Below are 22,565 nucleotides of genomic sequence, written 5' to 3' on the forward strand. Positions count from 1 at the left end.
TTAGGAAATTTTTTTTTTTTAATATATATTTTTTTTTACATGGGAACTCGTCTCTTGAAGAGACGAGTTCCCTTTAAGAATTTTTTTTTTTTTAATTTGGGATTTTTTTAAATAAAAAATATATTTAAAAAAAAAATTCCCCAAAAGACGAGTTACCTTTAGGAATTTTTTATTTATTTAATTTGGGATTTTTTTTAAATAAAAAATATATTTAAAAAAAAAAAAAAATTTTCCCTGGGAACTCGTCTTTCCCTTGTCTTTTTTCATGGAACTCGTCTCTTCAAGAGACGAGTTCCCTTGAGTAAATGAGAATTTTTTTAAAAAAATATATATTTTTTTTTTCATGGAACTCGTCTCTTCAAGAGACGAGTTCCCTTTTGTAATATCCTATCACCCTATCTCCTATCTCCTCTCTCCTCTCTCTCACCCTCTCTCCTCTCTCCTCTCTCCTCTCTCACCCTCTCTCCTCTCTCCTCTCTCCTATGTGGCAAAAACTACCATATATTTGTAATAACTTCTTCTACTACAATAATTTAAGCATAACTTTTTTAAACTACTGTACTATTGAGAAAAGTCCCGGCCTTCTGCTGAATATCTTGGGGCGGTCGGCCCCCCACCATTTATTGCTGCTCTCCTAGAGACCTAAACTCAAATTCTCTGATGAAGAATTGTAAGGAATGGGTGCTGCGCTGCCTCCACCGCTAAGATTGTCAGATCATCATCGAACGGTGGCGTGTAACTTCGGAGCTGAGGAGTGCGTGAGGCATAGCAGGACGTTGGAAAGTGTCCCCACAGGAAAAAGGATGGATAATGATGAAAAAAAACGAAGTTGCTGACGCAATTGTAGTCAGTGCAACGTCGGTGTCCGTAGAAGATTCCTCCTGCCTAACGATTATTTTTTATTTTTAGAAAAAGGCAAAGAAAAAGTAGTGTCTCATCAAGCACGTGAGTCTTGCGATGATTTTCGTCTCCATTTTAGCTAATGTCGTGCACCTTCCTCATCGCCTTTTATTTTTTATTTTAAATATTATTTTTTTAAATATAATTAAAAAAGTGTTATATGAAAAATATAATATTTTTGTCACCGTGCATATCATTATGTCCTATTGTTCTATCTTTCTAATATTAAAAATTAAAACTTTGTTAATATAAAAAAAATAACAATTGTATTTTTTTTTATTGAATCCAAAAATTAAAATTTGACCCATAAAAATTATATAATTAAAGGAAATGATATAAAATATGAAAAGAGTAATATATCATTTAAAACTATTTTGAGTATTTTATATTACGTTGACAAACTTTTTTATCTTAAATTATTTTTTTTAATAATTATTTTAAAATTTTATTATATTTAGAAAATTAATTTAATATATATATATATATATATATATATATGTATGTATTAAAAATATATCATTTAAAAAAATAAATTTGATATATTTTTAGTTATTTTTTATATACATAATTTTAAATATATATATTCTTTAAGATGTTTGATTTTTAAATAATAAGAATAATAATAATTTATTTTTATTTTTTTGGAAAATGGTGTATTTTTTCTAAATCACTAAATTAAATTAAATTTTATTGAGGTTTATAAAATAAATAAAATTTAAATTAATATTTTTCTAATTTTTTTTTATTGTCAATATAAATTATTTTTTTAAAGATAAAAAATTCATATACTTCTTCTCAATTTTCACTTCTTCTAGGTTTTGAGTTTAAATAATGAATTTATATAAACAAAAACTTAATTTTTCTGCCCAACTAAATCCAAAACGCAATTCTCCCCATATATATCAAATTAGTTAAGCTTTTAACTTTTTTTTGAAAAAAAAAAAAATTGTTGTACTTGTTCAAAAGCTACTTCTCACAATCTCACCAACCCACCGACATCTCATGGTGTCATTTTTTCTTATGGTCTTGCTTTTTGCCTTGGTCTCTTCTTGATTACCCTTTACTTTTTGGGTGTACCATAAATTTTAAAAAATGTTTATGCATGTTTTGTTAGTGTTTTGATAATAAGATATGAAGCATGTGAATTAATGAAAATATTTAAATAAATAAAAGACGATGAATATTTTATTAGGTCTTAATTGAACTTGTAGATATGATAATATTTATAAAAAAACTTAAAATAATTGATTATTTTTATTCAATTAAAAGTAATTTATTGATATTAATCAATATAACTAAATTAAACCTATTATTAAACATCGAGAATTTATATTTTTTTAGTTGCTTAATCTCCTCAATTTTTCAATATAGAAAAATGGAAAAAATTCCCTTCTATATTTAAAACTTTTAAGGAAAATAAAAATGAAAATGAAAATTTTGGCCCTATAATTCAATTTAAAAGAGAATTAAATATTATTACCAAACAAAATAATATTTACTATTAACTACTAAAAATATATTAAGATCTAACTAAAATAAATAAAATCTTATTTAATATTCATACATATTGTTTTCCTATTTACTTTCAACTCTCTTATATCAAATTATTTGAAAAAATAAAAAAATTAAGTTATTGATTTGGTATTTATCCAAATCTTAATTTTCACTTATAAAAGTTCATAAAAAAAAAATCTAAACCTTTGGATGTAAGTATAAATAAAGAAACTAAAGTATAAATAAATAGGATTATGAATTCAAGTTATAAGACGGAGACCTAAGCACATACCTCTTCTATTTGGAAAAATATCAAAATTTATAACAAAAATGATTGAATTCTTTATAGTAATAATAATAAGAAGAAGAAGAAGAGTTTTTCTGCAAAATGGTTAAAATTATTGAAATTTTTTCTAATGATTTTTATTTTTCTTTTTTAATTCTTTTAAAAATTTCCTTTAAATATTCTTGATAATTTCTTTTTAATATAAATCTAAAACTTTTTTTTAAATGTTCTTATTATTAGTTGTTTAATTTGATACATTTTCATAATTAATATTTAATTTTATAATAATAATAATAATAATAATAAATACCATTAATTACCTTACAATTTATAAATGATGTCTATAATATAATATTTTTCTCATTATCTCTTTAACAAAAATCTCAGGCTCCATGGGTTATTTTCCAAAACCTTATCCAATCACCCAAACCCACTTATTAATACCTAAATTAATGAACAATTATTTGATAATTAATTATTATTTTTAAATTTGAATTAAAGAATAATGAAAGAATTTGACATCACTCTAGCATCACATGTGTATTTTTCTACAAACTTTTCCAACCATACATACTAACCCCACTTGTCATGACCTGATTAAATTCAAGCACACATTCAAAGCGTGATGGACATTCACATCTTCCATCTATTAAGCATGGTGGAGTTGAATTTTATCCTTACAATGAAGAAATTCATTCACTTTCCCCAAACACGATTAAATTATGTTAGTCTAACTATTTGCCCACATGTGACAGCTCAATGGATGATGAAGTGAAGATATGGTTACGTAGAAGGAGTGAATGGTTGTTAAAATATAACGAGATATGTACCACATGAATTTAATGTCAAGATTCGTTAAAAATTATTTAGATAATTACTCCTCATTGAAGATTTGATTCATGCACTCCTTAGTTATAAAGTATGAATTGGTCAATGTCACAATGAGGATTAACTCATTGTAAAGTTTAGCAGTTGGGAAATGTCAATTAAGACATTATAAATACGACATCTAACATGTCGCATCAAGATGAATACTTCTAGGAGAAACATTCAATGTAATATGATGTGATGAATATTATAAAGAGAACATCCAATATACTAAAATAACGTCCAATATGATATTTGATTTTTCTGTTGTAACATACCTACTAAATCAATACAAATTTTTTAATCAACCATTGTTATTTTAGTTTAACTATAGATTAAAATATGAGTAAATTCCTAGTCAAATAACTTATCTTGTAGCTACTTTGATTTCCCGTGAATTATCTATTATTATTCTTTTGGTTTTGGTGTGAAGTTGGTGGTTTAGATGTCTTGATAGCGTGGCTATGCATAGTTATCTAATAAAGAAATATATGAAACTTTTTACCTATGCCTATCACTTCTATTAGAAGGAATTACAATATTTAGGGATGGTGACTAATTCCCTAAAATTGACGCTCTTGAGTATTAAGTTGTTTTAACATACCTGCAGATCAGGTTGATAAGTCTACTTTAAGTATCACTATTTACCTAAAAGTGGGATATCTTACCGTAAAATTAATAACTCAAAGAGTTATATTTTATTTAATATTTAAGTTTTGATAGCAATAAATCAACTAAAAAAGGATAAATAGGAGCTTCAAGATCATAACATCGAGTGAAACCCTAATTGAACTAAATTGAAGACTTCAAAACTTATGAGGCAGCAGATCTTAAAAATTTTATCTAGTCATCATATGCATCTTTAGTAAATCCCTAGTGTACTTCACTTAAATCAACTTAAACTTAAACCTATTATGATTACCTTCCTTTACTAACTTTCAAATGACTTAGACCAATTTTTTGGGCATGATATTTTCGAGGTAAAACTTGGTTGAACTAAAACCATGATTAAAAGTTAAAACCCTCTTTGTCCTAAAACATTTTAATCACCATCCATACTTTAAAAATGACTCAAATATGGAGAGAAGTGGGCTCCTAGAAGTTCACCGGTCGGTCCAATGCACACAATATGGGCCACCCATTTAATTCTAATTTATATCCATCAGGTATAGTTGGTGTACTGGCTCTACCTACTACATAGTTTTATTTCATGACCTTTTAACAATTGTGTTTTGAATCTAGTTGAACCTAAAAATTAAGATTTGACCCATAAAAATTACATAATTGAAGAGAAAGATATAAAATATAAAGAGACCAATATATCCTTCAAAACTATTTTGAATATTTTCTATCACAATGTTTAACAAATTTTTTTATCTTAATTTTATTTTAATAATTATTCTGAAAATTTATTATTTTTAGAAAACTAATTTAAAATATATATATATTCCAAAAATATATAATTTAAAAAAAATAAATTTGACATATTTTTAGTTATTTTTTATATACACAATTTTAAAAATATATATTTTCCAAGATGTTTGATTTTTAAATAATAATAATTTATTTTTATTTTTTTGGAAAATAGTGTATTTTTTTTCCAAGTCACTAAATTAAATTATATTTTATTGAGTTTTGTAAAATGAATAAAATTTAAATTAATGTTTTTTTACTCTTTTTTTTTCATAGTCAATAAATATCATTTTTGAAAAGATAAAAAATCCATATCCTTTTTCTCAATTTCACATTTTCTTTAGGTTTTAGGTTTAAATGGTGAATTTATATGAACCAAAACTTATTTTTTTGGACCCAATTAGATCCAAAACACAATTGTTCCTAAAAGTATTTAACATTTACAAATTACATTAAAATTTGATTTTAAGCCTTTAGTGAACTTTGAACTTTACATTTGAAAGAGTTTGAAAAAAACCAAGAAAATTAAAATTAAAAAATGAAAAAATAAAATAAAACAATCCAAACATCACTGAATGCCTTTTAACTAAAAAAAAGAGGAGATTTTGGATGGGGAAGAGGGCATCCCTTCCCTTGAGAGGACTTGGAATTTTTTTTTTCATCTTATAAGATTTACACCCATGTCTATATGTATACATTTTCTGATTTTATCTTAAGTTTAAATTTAAAATCGTAATCACCATGATTTTAAAATCTATAATCGATAATTATAATTTTAATGCCTTCAATTAATACTTTGCAAAAGTATTTTCGTATATTTTGGGGGTAAAATCAAAATCATTAATTGTAGTTTTGTTAAAAAATATTTTACCTATGGAATCGAATCTTTGTTCTCATTTTGCTTTGCATTTTTTATCTTCTCATTCCACGTTTTAAATCTCATGATAAAACCCTAATCCTCCGTTTTCTTAGCCAAAAACTATGATATGATTCTTCATTTTCTCAACCAAAACTTATGATGTGATCGGGGACCATTTATTTAGGAAATTTTGACCAAATTTGATTTTATTATTGATTTTTTCAACCTAACTCTCATTATTTTATAAGTCTTTTTTTTTTCTTACAAGACTCATTCATCCAAAATTTTCATTTTGTTGTGAGAATCATTCATGGAACCAACTATGGTTTTAATCAAAAAAAGGGAAGAAAAAAAAGACATGCACATGGATGTATGTATCTCAAAATAAGATTATATTTGGTAACTATTTTTAGATTTGTTTTATGATTTTCAACATAAAAAAATAAGTAAATACTTTTGGTAATAAGAGAATTATCTTCTATTTCCTATTTTTAAAAGTAGAAAATAAACTGTTTTCAGAGTGCTTTCAAACAATATTTTTTTAATTATTTTTATTTTTTTAATATTATTTAAAAAAATAGTTATACAAACATGCAAAATGCTTAAAAATAAAACATTAAATATAAAAATTATTTTTAAAAAATATTAAAAACATTTCAAGTTTTCAAATGGAATTTTATTTTATTAAACATTATAGAGTAATTTTTAAAAATTGAAAAAACTTATCAAGCAGGCCTACTACTACTTTGGTCACGAGATCTGTGTTGGGCATCTATTTGCAAGTCTCTAGTCTAATCCTGTTAGATTGAGAACTGGGTGTTTGGGCTGGTTGAAGCTTAACCCAAACGGCCCCACTTCATAAACCAGTTATCCCAAGATAACTAGGATTTTTTTAATACAGAACAGGGTTTTTGAGACTTTTGTAAAGATACCTTTACAGATGAGCTTTCTCTTGAACAATGCACCCCATCGATCAATCACATCTTAGAATTTGCGACCCAACGCCTACTCATGAATGAGCATGTCAACATTTCCATTACAGTGCATACAATAATGCGATCTCCCTTAGAAAATATCAGCTTCCGTGACCACCTAGAACAAGTCTTAAAGGACGGCTGATGTGGAGTGGAGTGGAGTTTTAATCATTAATTCTGTATAAGACACTTCATGGCTTTCGTTTCTTGTAAGCTAATCTCTTGTGGTCATCCTCGTGAAACAGCCCATGAATGCCCAAAAACTGTAGCAGGAGGGCGTGTTTTCACGCTTGGCAAGGTCATCTTCTAATCGTTTTGGACATTAAAGAAAACCCAGCGGATAAGAAGGGAAATCGGCACATTGGATTCAGAATGTATGAAACTAGTAAGGGTTTACATTCTGGAATGCAGAGGATGTGGTGGGTGTATGGTATTAGCATCCCATCTGAAACCAGGCCACCCATTTTCTGTGGCGCGTTATGGGGCCTATTGTTTTCTGTCTTCTTTTATGGGACGCCTGTGGCTTCGTCACACATGCTTCTGCGGAGCCTTCCTCCTGTCTGGTGATGGTGTGTAAACCCGAAGGCTTATCAGTTTTTACAGGATCTGGAATGGTGGAAGAGCTCGACCCTGATGTGTTTCCTTCATCCATCTGCAGGGTCAACTGCACGGAGAAGCACAATAGCAGAAAAAAGATTATGTTTAGATTTTTTTTAAGTGAACAAATTTTCTGAATAAATTAATTAAAAGCATGCCTGTAAAACTCGATTCTCAAGCATTGCCACTCGCTCCATAAGTGTGCCTTTGTGATGAACTTCCTCAAGTGCAGAGGACAGAGTCTTGAACTCCTGATCTTCTGGCAAGCTTTGTCGGATGGCAGAACTGGAGGAATTTTGCTTTCTCGCCGAGCAATGCTTCTCTTCCAGAAACTGCAGCTGCATAATCACAATTTTGCAGTCAGGAACACAACCCCAATTCTCAATCAAATTATGCAACTGACTGAAATAGTGAGGTAACAGACAATAATAATCAAAGGGTAGAACAGATAATATTTTACCAGGCGATCAATGCGATCTAATCTTGGGATAACAGGCAGGGGTGAAGTGGACTCCTGCTTTTCTTCCTGCTCCATCTGATATTAAGACAACAATGCTGCTCAGACCCTTCTCCTCTAACCTTTCTATCACTTTATTATGGCCCCTTCATCTCTTTCTTTCTTTTTCCAGCTGAACTGCTGAGTTCAACAAGTTTCAGAAAGAGATCAGATTCAGGCACTGTGCTACTGCGAGTGCAACTTTTCAAGAAAGGGGGGCATTCAATGATAACCACCTTGCCATACTGTATTGTCAGTATGCACAAAATTTGGGAAGATAATGTATTGTATTGCCATCATGATCTTATCCCCTCTACAAGCTTTCCTCCCTCCAGTTGCCGTCACCTTTTTTATTTTGGGCATGTGATGGTTGAGGCTTTTGCCAATGGTGGTATGGCTGATTGTGGTCACATGTCAGGCTCACAAATATACGTGGAAGCTATTGTTTGTTATAGAGTTATGGAAGAAGAAGTCCGTATATATTTATTGAAGATTAAAAAAATAATAAATTTGTACAGACTTTGTTGTATTAATTGATGGTGCATGGTACATATATCTATCTGTTTGTATATACATTGAACCGCCTTTGTATTATATTTTATATCACAAGGTCCCAATCCAATCCAGGGCAGGTGGGTGAGGTATGGGTGATTGTTTTTTAAAATAGTTTTCTATCCTATTAAATAAAAACATATTTGGCAATTATAAAAAATAAAGTATTTTTAAAATTATTTAAAAAATAATTATATAAATATAATGAATAATTAAAAATAAAACACCACATATAAAATTTATTTTTAAAATATAAAAAATATGTTAAAAATGTTTTATATTTCAAAAATATTAACTTTTATTTAGAAAAATATTATAGCATGGTCTTAAAAAACTTTTGAACTATTTTCAAAAACAGTATCGAAATAGAGTTTTTATAATGATCTATATTCAATAGTGTAGATATTGTTTGTTTTGGGTCAGAAAGAATTCTCGTGACTTTAAAATACATCTACATGATTAAAAAAAATTCATATTTATTTGACTTCAAAAACTTTATCACAATCATTTACAGGCATATAAATATTGTTCGCCTCTATTCATTGTGTTCCATGGGATAGTATAGTCAAACAAACCGACACCCCTACGACCCCACATTTGAGGACTGTGAAACTCCTGATTGGATAAATATTATTTACTTTAGGTTCAAGGATCTCTTATGATTTAAAAACACATCTACACGATTAAAATGAGTATATAGTTACATAACTTAAAATTTTTTTTTTACCTTAATTCAATGTGAGATATCATAACTTTAATTTCAATAGAGATTTTTATTTATTTTTTGCTATGCATATTATGTGATATTTTAATTTATTTTTTAGATTAACCTAAAAAAATTAAATATTATTAATAACTTTATTTTATCGTTCGGTAGATCTATTGAATTATTTTGTGTCTCTTTGGTATATTTAGTTTTGTTTATGATATATTTCTATTTCTCATTTTACTTTGGATAATATTTATATTATAAAAATTTTATTAAATATACACAATTTTTTTATATAATTCATAAAAGGTTTTTATAAGAACTCTTAAATTTTTTTTATCTAAAAATATTTGATGAGAAGAGAAATTAAAAAATTATTAAACAATATTTTTAGGTAAATGAGATTATATTTCATTTTTCAAAATGAGAGAGGTAATTCTTCCATAATCGTGATTTGGATCATTTTAATCAAATAATTTATTTTGAATTAATTGATTAAAAATGATGAAATAATGTTCATATTAATGGATTTAACTTTTCTCATTTTTAATATAAATATATTTAATTATTTTAAGTATTTACATGTAATTTTTTTTATTTATAAAAAATGTTATTTTTATAAGAAAAAATAAAGATATTTTTATCAAAATGTGCTTAAAAAAATGGTGGGTTGGATTTTGAAATTGGGTTTTTAATGAAACTTTTAATCAAATAACCCTTTTACGTCCCCCTAAGGAAGGCTCAGAAGGGGAGGTGTCATCCTTCTGCGGTGTGCTAGGCGCGGCTGTTGGAAGGGGAGGAGGGCTTTAGCAAATATAGAGCATACGATTCCTGACCATATTCCTTTCGCTTTGGACAAAGACCATATGGTCTCGCTCGACCTGGATTGTTTCTCCGCTTGATGAACCGCGGCCTTCTGCTTCTCCACCTTTCTTCCTCTCTCAGCACATTGGCATTTCGCCCACAACCAAATCAAGGCTGCGGATCTCTCTTTTCAGATTTGCATACATCAGTTTTGCAGCCTTGCAGGCACATACATCATTGAAGAGGCGGGTGATGGCGGCGGGATCCAAAGCAGCGAATCGCATTTGACGGATTCAGTAGGGTTTTTAAACTCAAAATTCAGTATTTCTTCTTTTTTGTTTTTTGTTTGTTTGATTGATTTGTGCTTTGCTGTTTTCAGTTATTTTAATGTACTTTGATATTGATTCATCACAGAATTTTGATTATTTCTCTATCATTTTGGTATCGACATGAAACTGCGGATTATATCGTTCGGGTTGAACCTCTAGGACTTAGATCTCAGGCCTAATGCAATTCCTCTTCTATATACAATTTAACCTAGAGTCATGTCTCGACTGTGAGATGGCAAACCTGGGTGGTACCGGATGCTGAAACAAATATATATATTAAGCTATGTTCTCTAATGTGACTTTCAGTTCCATGGTATCTTGAATTCTAAATTTCTTATTTATGCCATCTTATGTGAAAACTACGTGGATGAAACATTGAATGTAGGTTTGGTGAAAATCTCTCTTCACTCCATTCGAACAAATAAGAATGGTATAGGAGAATTTAATTTTATTATTATTTTTGTTAATACGCTAAATCTGAATAAAATTTCAGTGAGAATTAATCAAAACTTGAAGAGCTGCTTCTAATTATGACTCAGTCATCCATCAGACATATAATCCTTCCATACAGATTGATTTGATGAGCCCTTATGGGACCTTTTTTTTGTACCAGGTCTCTTACAAGATGACCTACAGAATCGCCCAAATCCGCCGTGTGAGTTCACATCCTGAGGTTTATGAACCATGTGATGACTCATTTGCCTTAGTTGATGCACTCCTAGCTGATCGAACTAATTTGTTGGAGCATCATCCAGCATTGTGCATGGAAGTGGGTTGTGGAAGTGGTTATGTTATCACTTCTCTAGCACTTATTCTTGGCCAGGAGGCTCAAGGGATCCATTATTTGGCAACTGACATCAACCCTCATGCAGTGAGGGTGACCCAAGAGACGCTGGAAGCACATGGAGTCCATGCAGAGTTGATAAACACTGACATAGCATCAGGACTGGAGAAGAGCCTCGCTGGAATGGTGGATGTGATGGTTGTGAACCCTCCTTATGTGCCAACACCTGAAGATGAAGTTGGCCGTGATGGAATCACATCTTCCTGGGCTGGAGGGGAGAATGGTCGTAGTGTTATTAATAAGATACTGCCCATTGCTGACAATCTCTTGTCGGACAAGGGCTGGTTGTACATGGTTACCCTTACAGCAAACAATCCCACACAAATATGCCTTCAAATGAGGGAATTGGGGTTCGCTTCCAGAATAGTCGTCCAGAGATCAACTGAGGAGGAGAGCCTCCATGTTATCAAGTTCTGGAGGGATATTGATATTCAAGCAGAGGCAAAGGAAACTGTGACAATGAATAAAACAGTTCCTGCAAGGGTCATGGAATCTCTGCTTTCACAATTTCCCCGATTACCATTGTGGAGAAATGGCGACAACAACCAATGAATGAAAAAAGGTCAGAGCTGGAATCTCATTTTTTTTGTTTACCTGGTTCTGCATTTCTACGTCTATAATGTTCTTGAAAAATCCTAAAAAGAAGTCTATTTATGAAATGTGATAGGCATATCTCTAATTTTTTGGTTGCCAGTGAGCCTTAATTTCTGTTAATTTATTCATGAAGTAATTAATTTTTTATGCTCCATTGACTGGATCATTCTATGTATTGCCTTCATCAAGAAACTCCCTACACCAAAATTCCTGTCAAATTTTGACAAAAATGAAAAGATGTATTTATTACAGAATCTTGGATGAAATTAGCAGATGAATTAGTTAGCAGGATTAGATTGAGATAATTTATCTAATCCTGTAATGAAAAACATTTTCAATTTGGTTTGAGAACAACTTATCAGCTCAATCTGACATCCTCTCTCTCTCTCTTTCTGTTACAGCTTATCCCATGAAATACAATTTCAAATCCACCTACTGCAACAGAACTTTCTTTTTATTTTCAAATGGATTAAGGGGAACCAATGATCCTTATTTTTAAAATGGGTGCCAAGAGGCAAAGCAAAAAGGAGGGAAGACACCAATGATCCTTATTATGGCGTCCCTGGAAGATTGGTATATCACACTATATGGCCTCCCAACTTCTTGCTGAGTACTTAACCTTCTTTTTCCTGTTTATAATATTTTCTGTGTGCTTATCAAGGAAAGTAAAAAAACTCCTTGCTGAGTACCTCAGCGATTTATAAAACTACCCTGTCAAACTTCATCCCAAGAAGAGTGAGAATCCAAAAACTAGTACACAAGTTTATGTAACCATTATAAATTTCTAAGGTTAAATATCTCTCAGGCTCCATTCAACTTCCTACCTAAAGATGGAGAGATGAACTTCTTGAGCTTATGGGTGCAAAATTAGCTCTTGTTAGATCAATTTACAGGCATAGGGAATGTGAAAATGCAGATACAATGACCCAAGCCAACATAATTCAACATTGAGTCTGAGCATGAGTGGGTGAGAGAGAAAACATTGGATACACCGAACAATGTCAATTTTGTTCTTGCAAACTCTGCATTCAAAAGTATTCTTCTTGAGGTTTGCAATAGCTGTCAACCCTCACTCACAAACATGCATCCCCGATATGCATTACTTTGGTCAAATAATCCTTTTTTAAGAAAGCATGCAGCACTGTGAGCATTGATGCAATCTCGCTCTATTTCTCCAAATCACAGTCCCCTGTTGTGGAATTGTCCCTTGTAGGTTGCCTTGTGAGAATTTTGTGGGCCCTTGTGCAAGGGAATGGATGTTCTCAGTTGTTTAAGGTGGTTTCAGTTGTTTTTTATAGAGTACTCCAAGTAAGAATTAAAAATATGAAGAATGTTTTGGAAGCTTTTGCGTTGTACATAAGCTTGCTGTACCTTCTTGAGGAATAAGCTGAAAAAACTGTTTTTCATACTTAAGTTCTGAAATTACTTTTGTTGCTAAAAACACTTGAGAACTGTTCTAAAAGACTACGCCATAGAATTTTCAAACTGTTCACTAAGCAGCAAGATAACAGCTCAAACTCGAAATAATTAAAAAAGAAGAAGAAAAAACTACAAACAAGCGAACAAAATGGAACAAGAAAAAGGAAAATATGTGAAAAATGAAGGGAAGAAAGAGAAAGAAGGATCCCTACGGGGAAGATAAAGAAAAAGATGGATAAGACACTATTTTACATTTTATGTTTTGTATGGAACCCAATTCTGATGATTAGAAGTGTTTACACCTGTTCTAAAGAACGTCTAAATGATTTCTAGATTAACCAGACAGTAGTTAGTAAGGGAATCTGGTAAAAAGACAAAACAGGCTGATTCGTTGGAGGCTATATATGATCATAAGTAATACTGCTCAATGGAGAATAAGGTGGAACTTTAATGTTTATGCACTCATTTACTAAAAAGATAAAAAGACTATCTGCTTTGATAGCGTTCAGATTAAACTGCTTCAGCTTCTACAACATATCATAATAATCATATATCAGTTAGAAGGCTTTCGAAGGATTTGTTGGTCCTCAAAATAAGGTCACTCTTGCTATTTGAATCTAGCATGACCTTGGGACTTGATGGATATCATGTAGGCTTGGTCCTAAGATACTAACCTTGCTTTTAACAAAATTATTTCCTGATCTATGATTCTAATGTGGAAACAGCTCATAGCAACATCTGTAAAAGGAGTAGCATCTCCTTCCTTTCCCATTTGAGCAGCAACTTCCCCCATGATGCACTCAATAAGCTGATGAGATTGTCATCTGGGAAGAAATTGCATGTGGGTTCGCAGTAATATCTGGAGTGATTCATTTGATGGTCCATGGCATGTCTTCTTGTGTATCTCATTCCAACTGTTCTTTTTGGATCATGGTTACAGCTAAACTTGTCTCCAACCTGAGGTATCTGAATGGATCCCAATCTTTACTTGCACAAATCTCAACCCTTCTGCATTTGTTGTCACTGGAACCTGAAAAGCCCCCAAATGGTTGAAATCAACTACAAGAATCCAAGAAAAGCACAAATGTCATGTACAGGGTATGTCACTTCTTAATGTGATTGTATATTATATAACAAGGTTCTATGATTAGTTAGGTTCTATGAATTACACATCAGAAATCCTATTTTGGAGTGGAGAAATAGAGTGAATTATGATATAGCTTGCCTGGTCCGGAATCCCTGTGCCACTGTGGCACAAGATTGTGCTTGTGATCATGCCTTGTATAGTGTGAAGCTTGTCCCAGGGATTCATCTTGAGCAATAGGCGAGGTCTTCTCCATTATAGTATCCTCACTCACACCTCTTGTACCCTAATATAGAATAATCTATAGGTTTTAGAAAGATTAAATTTGGTCAATCATTTCTTAGTCCTAGCAGGACAGGATACAGTAGCAGCACATTCATAAATACTCACAGGGTGGGCAAGACCATCATCATCCAATTTTTCGGAAGAACCCAACCACATGCCTGTAAAATAGCTGCTGCTGAGATTGATGTCCAACTAAGCTAAGTATCGTACGAGCTGTGTCTGGCTGTGGGAAATCCTCTCTAATAAGTCCTCCCGTCTTTTTTTTCCTGATCCTTGGGAAACATGGAGGAATTAACAGGATAAGATATCGAAAACTTATTAAAGATTTGCTACCAATATGAAATGAAGAATAGTGATAAAAAGAATCATGATCTTTTGAGGGTTGCTTCATAGTGACAGAATCTTCTTGGTTATATTCAGAATTGCAGGCAATGGTAACAATCACATTCTGTGGGAGAATGATAGCCATGAAAAATCTCAGAAGGACCATCACCAAAAGAGAGGAAGATAAAGGCACGTAGAAGCAAGTATTTAAAATGCCAGCTGGAAGCTGCCTGAAGTGCAAATGCCCTATGGCACAAGAGGCTTTCTAGGATAGTAGTGAACATAGGCCAGTGCATCCATGAGTGAAGAGCTGAAGACCAAATGAACTTAGTGGATGATAGAACACAAGAAGCAACAAATATGGAAACCTCATAACCATTAATTGACAAGATGTCAAGAACTATATTGGAATAAGCCTCCTCTGTATTCAGTCTCACGATCCTAGAAATCATGCAAATCATTGTAGTTTCTATTTATTTATTTATTTTTAATTCTACAAATATGTTCGGATATAAGTTGATGCCAGTCACTCTCCTGGGTTTCCCAAAGAGAGTTGATATCTCACATCGTGAAAGTTCTTGATATTATGTATAATAATTTCTTTTAATTATGTAAATACGTTTTAAAGTTATGAGGGTTTATTGAGTATAAAATGAAAAATATTTATACAAGAGGAGCAAACATTACAAACAAAATCAAAGAAAGAATAGCATTGATGTATACATATTAGAATATTTGAACACCTAGCTCTGTGAAAACCCCGGCCGCACCCTTGTACTATTCCTACCCCATTCTCAAACCAACCCCCCTATGTTATCCCTTGCCAGCTAATTCTCTCACTCCTAGCCAACTGGAAGAAATGACACTTGCCACGTTTCCTCCAGCTGGAAAATTTTATATTTTGACAAAATATCTACTTATAATATTTAAAACCCGCCCATATGGTTTCACATACGTATAGAGTATAATGACAAAGGTATGTAGTACTATTATTTAATATCAAAGTTGGGTCGGTGGTCGCCCGCAAGACAGGTTTGGGGGCCAAGTTCCCCAAGAGGCAGGCCACTAGGCCATTGCACAAGTGGGTAGTTCAACTAAATCGATTACTCTTCACAATGATGCCGAGGCATATATTTTTCATGCAACTAACCCAAAAATTTCCATTTAGGAAGCACTGATCTGGCTACACATGTTGGTAGGAGGCAGATAATTTGCATGATTTCATGAGTGATCAAAGCAATTTTCTCAGGAAAATGCAAAGAAAAATTAAACTAGTGTACTACCCCGTACCTGCCTTCCTAACACATGCACACCTGGGCAGTCAGCCCATATGTATCCTCTATGGTTTTCCATTTAAACTTCCCTCCTAGAGGCGCCTTGCACTCCTTACTATAGACTCAGTGAAGCTTAACCTTCATGGCTAAGATCAAGAGGATCATCACAACTCTACTAAGGCTCCTAGTCTTGGGTGCAGCCCTGTCTGCAACCATTGTAATAGTCACCAGCCGTGACTCTGCTGAGGTCTTGAACCTATCATTTGATGCAAAGTATACCAATGCGCGGGCTTTCGTGTGAGTTAATTCATTTCTCTCCCATGGTTTAATTACTTTATTTCTATCATTGGTGACCAAAAGCTTGGTGCAGATACTTTGCGATCACGAATGCAATTGCAAGTGGATACAGCTTCATTGCCCTTTTTCTCTCTTTCTCAACTCCACTTTGGCGCTTAGTTTTCCTTCTTGATGTGGTAATTTAACGCGTTCATGGCTTCTTTTCTTGTATGGATTAGATTTAATCGATCTTGTTGATGAAGAGATTGTTTTCTTGTTCTTCAGTTTATGACTCTGCTACTTACTTCAAGCATTTCTGCGGCCTTGGCCATAGCTGATGTGGGCAAGAAAGGGAACAGTCATGCTGGTTGGCTACCGGTTTGTGGACAAGTTCCTAAGTTTTGTGACCATGTCACAGGAGCTCTTATAGCCGGTTTCAGCGCTGCTGTACTTTATTTGGTGCTTCTTCTCTATTCCATTCACGCTGTCCTCAACCCTAAACCTTAGACCAGTATACAGTCCCCAGTATGGATCTATCATGTAATATGTTTGCTGATGTTCATGACTCAACTCGGTCCCATATCCGATGAAGGATATATAACTATATATTGCTCTTGTTATCTGTTTGGAAACATTGAAAAAGGTGGTCTTTATTTTTTCTTTTGCAGATTTACTACTCTACGTGCATGAATGTGAGCAAATTGAGAAATAGATTGTAAGCCAACATCCTTAAAATTTAAAGCATGGATTGTATCAAATTACCAATTTATTTTAGAACTTTAAGGTTTTAGGTGACCCCGCACCAATGTGGATCAATGTGAATCAATTACATTAACACTAACCATACAACCAAACTACTGTCATGGCACGGCACAAGTGGAAAGTTGGGAGTGTTTGGAACCTGTGAAAGTTACTTTATATGGAAAGGCATATCCACAGGATAAAATACGAGGATGAGAATCGACGACCACCCATTCAGTCTCTGCCATCCAATCAACTTACCCTATCTACATCATCTATAACTGAATTCAAATAAATTCTTGACCTCTTTGGAACCATGGCATCACCCACCCACCACTGCAGAAGATCCAGCCAAATGTGAAACAAAGCATCAGGAACACACAAACACCTTCAACCCAGTTGTCAAGAAGATGAGTTGCAAAGCTCTTCTGTGTTCCACCTCTGTTTATGATTTTAAAAGGCTTCCAAAACTTCAGACTCAGAGGCCTCCAACATTGCAGATTAGGTGCTCAAATTCGAGTCCAGACACGCCTTCAATCACTGGTAATTTCATGTGTTTTTAACTTTTTATGTAGAATGAATAAAGTAGGGGAGAATGAATGAAGAAGTTGCTCTTTCGTTGCCCTAATGGTTTCTCAGAGACCAGAGGAAACCAACAACCAAAAATATACAGCTTCGAATTTATTTCTGCACTTTCTTGACTGCCAAACGGGGTTCCAGAGAAATGAAATTGAAACCACCCACAAAAGGAATTGTGGGTTCAGAGTATTTCATTAAATTGAATCACATAAGAGGCTTATAGACGTCTTCCATCCTGAAGATAACAAGAACCCATTCGCAAATCTTCATGTTCAAAAATCTAAAATGGGTTTTGCCCATTAATTAGAGAAGAATCAAATAGCAAAATGGGTTCCCTTCACGTGAAATTAAGACTGCCCCATGTGGGAAAACTGACACTGGTGAATCTGATTGTGCTTGATAAGAATAAATTGCCATTGATCTTCATGTTTTCTGGTCAAATGTGTGTATAAAGTTGGATGATTTGATGACTGAAGGTTGGGGTTGCTTTGCATCTAAACTTTATGCTTATTTATCCCAATTGCTCCTTTAGAAAAGCAGAATACTAGTGACCCTAGTAGGTGGGGATCCATAGAACCAACCAACTCGATTGGGTGATACCGATGCATCATAGTAGCTATGTTTTTGTGTGCTAGAAAATTTGAAGGAATTACTGTGGAAAAATGGGTGCATGGATCAGTAATATGTGCCTCATTTTCAGAAAAATCCTGCTGATACAAAATAATTAATAAAGGAAATATGCTTGCTCTCTCTCTATATGAATTGTGTGGATGGCTTCAAATTACTTGCATATGATTATTCCAAGTGGGAGATGGTTTTAACTATGCATCTACTGTTTCACAACAGAAAAACTTGAACATGAGGCTTCTATGACTGGGGCTGCTTATGATTTCAATAGAGCAACAACATCGCTTACTCGTAAGTTGCTGTCTTCACCCAAGAAGGTAACTCTAGTAAGGCATGGCCTTAGCTCCTGGAACCAAGAGAGTAGAATTCAGGTTAGTTGCTTCTTACTGCCCAAACCCCTGTTCTTCAACTTGGCCGGTTTACAAGGAAAAGCATTCCAAAATCACTGTTCTTATTCACATGTTATTCTTTTCTTTCACTATTTTTGAACTTAAGAACCTATTTAACCAACTGATCCTTTTGTTCTCTATGGTTCTTTGATTATTGGAAGTCTATTGTGAACCCCAAGTTCTTCTTCCTCTGTATCTTACATTCCATAGTTATCTTACTGCTAACTTAGTTGTTAATTACACATTCAGGGAAGCTCAAACCTCTCTGTTCTAACAGAAACTGGAGTGAGGCAAGCAGAAAGGTGCAGAGAAGCCTTAGCAAACATATACTTCGATCAGTGTTTCTCAAGTCCAATATGTCGTGCCAAGGTTTGACTGATACATATAAATGATAGTCTGCACATATATGAAATTTTATCAATCATTAGCTCTGGGTGTTCACTGCAGTCCACTGCTGAAGTCATATGGCAAGGGAGGGAAGGACCTCTGGTTTTCCTTGATTCGCTGGAGGAAGCCCATCTTTTTTTTCTTGAAGGCATGAAAAATGGTGCGTCCTTTTATTTTACTTGTTCATCCAGTAAACTTGGACCCATGCATAGTGTTCTAAAAAAGTTAGTAATATTCTCACTAAACATCAGTGTGTTGGTCAAATATTTTGGTACTTCAATAAAGTTTAGTTGGTAAGACTGAGTTTTGAGCAAGGCTAGTGAGGTTCTGGGAACAATGCTCAGTCTACAGTCTTTAATTTGTAGACACTACACTAAATTACATTCAGTGTTTGGAGGCAGTGGATGCTAGGAGGGAATATCCAAAGGAGTATATAACCTGGAGAGAAGATCCAGCTAATTTTAATGTGAATGGTGTCTACCCTCTTCAAAAAATATGGGCAACAGCAAGTGAGGCTTGGAGAGAAATCTTGTATACACCTGTGAGTTATTTTCTGTGCCATGCAGCTCACATTTCGTTGTCATCTTAGGATTCTTCTTTTTTTTTTTTTTAAATATATTCTCTTGAAAGTGTGCGTCTTTTACCAGGGAGAACATTTTTTGGTTATCACTCACAAATCAATATTGAGGGCACTCATCTGCACGGCTCTTGGACTTAGCCCTGAGAGGTATAAGGGTGACCAATAATCTCATAATTTCAGTGTCCAAGCCAGTAATCTTGTCTTAATCCTTAAGGAGTTTGCTTCTGATTTCAATATAAATTCCTGGACCGTTCAGCAGTAAATCGCATTCATGTAAACGGCATAAAATTTTGGCCAACGGCTTGAATTCTTGCCTCCAGCTCTCCTGTAATTGTTCGCAGAATATCATACTACAACAATAGGAACATGGTCATTCCAGTTCTTTTAGCAGCAAGCTCTGACACTGTTTTGATGGTTCAGGTTCCGAGCAATTGATGTGAATAATGGTGGAATAACAGTATTCAAATTCAATACTAGAGGGGAAGCCATGCTGCAATCCTTGAACATGACAGCCCACATGTACAGCAATCACATTTATCTTAACTGAAACTCCTCACTTAAGGTATGCACAGACGAGTAGCAAAGAGAAGCAGATGCTGCCACCTAATGCATTGCAGAACAGATATATGATCATACGGGACACACAGGGAGCTATTTTGACCTGCTTGATTTCCAATGGAGAGTTCCCACTTCGAAATTAAGAAACTAGTCCAACATATTGTAAAGAATGTAAGCATCAGTGCTACTATGTGGTGGATTTAAGTGCTGCAAGCCAAGACTCCAGTGTACAGCTGCAGCTATGCAGTGAATTTCACTGCAGCTAGTCACCATCCTGCACCAGCTATACATTGGTTTCGAGAAGACTTGCATCCTTTATGGCTTAATATTCTGTCAACTTTTTCATTCAATTTTTATACTTTTAAACCTGCCATTTCTATTTCATTGTATCTTGTTTTGCATGATTTATTTTCAGAGTGCTTGGCGCATCAAGCCGGACAACCACCAGCTTCCTGTTATTATTTCAACTGAAAATTTTCCAAGTAAGAATTAATATGGATATGGTTGGAGGTTGGAACTCATTATATGATGCCTGAAGAGGGAGCTCTCCCATTCACCATGGAAAGGAAAGCATTATTGAAATTATGAGTGAGAGTACTATATGATGAAAGTCTAAAAAAACAAAATTATATTTTTTTGAACAATAAATTCTAAAGTCCGAGACCACCGCAGTGGGGTCGTAAACATGAGAAAGTCGAGGAAAGTTACAACATAGATTAGCATATAAATGAAACACTTGTACGAGCTTTCTATATTTATGAGCAATAAATTTAAGAATCATAACCAAAAATTCTCAAAAGCATGAGTCAGGTGAAATAAGGTTGCCCACCATTAAGTTGACGAGGCTGGTGCCTGCGGTTCTTGTTGGACTGGGACACACGGCCTCCAAATTGTTTCCTTGCCCACATCCATGAGAGCAATGCCCTTGGAAGCCAAATCAGCTCTTATCTGATCACCCTTTGAGAAATCCTTGTTTTTCCTTGCTAGTGCCCTTTCTTCAATGAGATGCAAAACATCATCTTCAATCATCCCAGCTCTCTTTAATGCCTTACCTTTCAGCTGCTGCAAAACCTGTCCAATGAAAGAAGCCATAGTTGAAGATGAAATTCATCCAAGACAAATTTGGCTGTAAAAATTTAACATAGTGCTTTCATCACCTCAGAATAAGCCAAAGTGGACAGCAATCCCAGAACACTGAGAACTCCCTTCACTTCTTTTCCTAATTTGGTGAGGGACTCAACTGCTGATAATTGCTGTTGCTTCTGTTGCTTCTTCTGGAAAACAATAGAAAAATAAAATTTCATGTTATTCCCCTAACAGAGAATGCATTAAAGGTTTGCTTGATCCAATTCTGATTGCATACCTTGAGCATGTTTAAACAACTATTTATGAACCTCAAGGCCTCTTGAAGAGAAGCATTCAATATATGTGGAGTGGACAAATCATCAGACATCTTTGTCTGGAAATCAGTCTGTAGCGTCCTGATGCAGTCTTGGGCAGCAGGAGCAATGCAAACATTTCGCCCATTTACTTCTTGAAATAGAGACAAAGTATCCTCACAATCTCGCAATGTCTAATAATCACAAAATAGTTCAAAAAGAAATATTAATATAACATGTGTGCATGCAATATATCTGTTCTACATTTGTTTGGGTCTAGTTGGGTACACTCCAGCAGAGTGGAATAAAGATGGAACCACCATTGGCAGGTGATCCAATTAGGGAATTATCCATAAATCCAAGTCACTTTCTGGTCCAAACACGGGTCACGTTTTTTCTCCAAAAAATAATTAATTAATTAATGTAATTAAAATAAATTCACAGAGAATCAGAGAAATTACAAATATCAATTCCACAACCTGGAGAAATAACAAATATCAATTCAAGAAACCAGAACAACTCTAGCAGTTTATAAGAAATTCATAACTTGAGCAGTTCAAAGGAAATTCATCAACCCAACTTACACAGTGGGTGAGAGAAGACCGATGAAGATTAAGTAATCCTAAATGAAATGAAATAAAAATAAAAGAGAAGTTTCAATTGTTAGGGACTCTGTATGGTGCATATATATTTACTGGTTAAGGACTGGAGCAAATATTTAATCCACCCATCATGACCCACCAAGCCTGTCCTGGTCAATGGAAAATCTGGGGACAAGAAAATGTTTTATACCTGATATATATAGAATACAGCTTCTGATGCAATTTCCAGCTGTGCAATTGAGTAATTGACAGGAGATCGATAGTGTGTACCCAGCAAGAAGTATCTCAATGCCAGTGGATGGTACAGATCAGTAATCTACAAAGAATGGGTCAAATAGAAACA

General features: G+C 33.6%; 5 protein-coding genes across 6 annotated transcripts in view; 3 read left to right on the forward strand and 2 right to left on the reverse strand.

Annotated features, from left to right (window-relative positions):
* Positions 1–7,134: 7,134 nt before the first annotated feature.
* LOC132254500 (uncharacterized) lies at positions 7,135–8,179 on the reverse strand. Its single transcript, XM_059740296.1, has 3 exons — positions 7,851–8,179; positions 7,549–7,728; positions 7,135–7,457 (listed from the first exon to the last, which is right to left on the reverse strand). Exons 1-3 carry the CDS (start codon positions 7,923–7,925, stop codon positions 7,227–7,229), a joined length of 486 nt encoding a protein of 161 aa, XP_059596279.1. The 5' UTR covers positions 7,926–8,179; the 3' UTR covers positions 7,135–7,226.
* Positions 8,180–9,855: 1,676 nt separating this feature from the next.
* Positions 9,856–16,577, forward strand: LOC132254417 (uncharacterized LOC116803646). 2 transcript variants are annotated; one of them, XM_059739982.1, is made up of 3 exons: positions 9,856–10,247; positions 10,894–11,683; positions 16,473–16,577. In XM_059739982.1, the coding sequence occupies exon 2, from the start codon at positions 10,906–10,908 to the stop codon at positions 11,674–11,676; it is 771 nt and encodes a 256-aa protein (XP_059595965.1). In that variant the 5' UTR covers positions 9,856–10,247; positions 10,894–10,905; the 3' UTR covers positions 11,677–11,683; positions 16,473–16,577. The 2 variants fall into 2 exon arrangements, with proteins under 2 accessions (XP_059595965.1, XP_059595964.1); XM_059739981.1 differs by lacking the exon at positions 16,473–16,577 and adding an exon at positions 12,120–12,513 and having other exon boundaries at positions 10,894–11,686.
* On the forward strand, positions 12,212–17,664 carry LOC132254418 (CASP-like protein 1C1). Its single transcript, XM_059739983.1, has 5 exons — positions 12,212–12,291; positions 13,863–14,235; positions 14,927–16,401; positions 16,475–16,577; positions 16,666–17,664. Exons 3-5 carry the CDS (start codon positions 16,247–16,249, stop codon positions 16,885–16,887), a joined length of 480 nt encoding a protein of 159 aa, XP_059595966.1. The 5' UTR covers positions 12,212–12,291; positions 13,863–14,235; positions 14,927–16,246; the 3' UTR covers positions 16,888–17,664.
* Positions 17,359–20,625, forward strand: LOC100256763 (probable 2-carboxy-D-arabinitol-1-phosphatase). The gene is made up of 7 exons (XM_059739980.1): positions 17,359–17,664; positions 18,547–18,698; positions 18,966–19,085; positions 19,164–19,263; positions 19,505–19,644; positions 19,751–19,830; positions 20,104–20,625. The coding sequence occupies exons 1-7, from the start codon at positions 17,532–17,534 to the stop codon at positions 20,228–20,230; spliced, it is 852 nt and encodes a 283-aa protein (XP_059595963.1). The 5' UTR covers positions 17,359–17,531; the 3' UTR covers positions 20,231–20,625.
* Positions 20,626–20,843: 218 nt separating this feature from the next.
* The window catches only part of LOC100251639 (cysteine--tRNA ligase 2, cytoplasmic), a 29,997-nt gene continuing 28,275 nt past the window's right edge, over positions 20,844–22,565 (reverse strand). The window contains exons 7-10 of the mRNA XM_002262961.5: positions 22,413–22,538; positions 21,605–21,814; positions 21,399–21,515; positions 20,844–21,312 (exon numbers count right to left, since the gene is read on the reverse strand). Coding sequence (XP_002262997.2) covers positions 21,073–21,312; positions 21,399–21,515; positions 21,605–21,814; positions 22,413–22,538 — 693 coding nt within the window. The 3' untranslated portion in view covers positions 20,844–21,072. The remainder of the gene's footprint in view (positions 21,313–21,398; positions 21,516–21,604; positions 21,815–22,412; positions 22,539–22,565) is intronic.

Source organism: Vitis vinifera, chromosome 10, assembly GCF_030704535.1.
Source record: "Vitis vinifera cultivar Pinot Noir 40024 chromosome 10, ASM3070453v1".
Classification (NCBI taxonomy): Eukaryota; Viridiplantae; Streptophyta; class Magnoliopsida; order Vitales; family Vitaceae; genus Vitis; species Vitis vinifera.

Coding starts and splice junctions, on each gene's coding strand:
- LOC132254500 (XM_059740296.1), bottom strand. CDS start 7,925: ATGGAGCAGGAAGAAAAGCAGGAGTCCACTTCACCCCTGCCTGTTATC. Junction 7,729..7,850: donor TAGATCGCATTGATCGCCTG/GTAAAATATTAT, acceptor GTGATTATGCAG/CTGCAGTTTCTGGAAGAGAA. Junction 7,458..7,548: donor TTGAGAATCGAGTTTTACAG/GCATGCTTTTAA, acceptor TTCTCCGTGCAG/TTGACCCTGCAGATGGATGA.
- LOC132254417 (XM_059739982.1), top strand. CDS start 10,906: ATGACCTACAGAATCGCCCAAATCCGCCGTGTGAGTTCACATCCTGAG.
- LOC132254418 (XM_059739983.1), top strand. CDS start 16,247: ATGGCTAAGATCAAGAGGATCATCACAACTCTACTAAGGCTCCTAGTC. Junction 16,402..16,474: donor ACCAATGCGCGGGCTTTCGT/GTGAGTTAATTC, acceptor AGCTTGGTGCAG/ATACTTTGCGATCACGAATG. Junction 16,578..16,665: donor TAGTTTTCCTTCTTGATGTG/GTAATTTAACGC, acceptor CTTGTTCTTCAG/TTTATGACTCTGCTACTTAC.
- LOC100256763 (XM_059739980.1), top strand. CDS start 17,532: ATGAGTTGCAAAGCTCTTCTGTGTTCCACCTCTGTTTATGATTTTAAA. Junction 19,086..19,163: donor GTCCAATATGTCGTGCCAAG/GTTTGACTGATA, acceptor TGTTCACTGCAG/TCCACTGCTGAAGTCATATG. Junction 19,831..20,103: donor CTTGGACTTAGCCCTGAGAG/GTATAAGGGTGA, acceptor TTGATGGTTCAG/GTTCCGAGCAATTGATGTGA.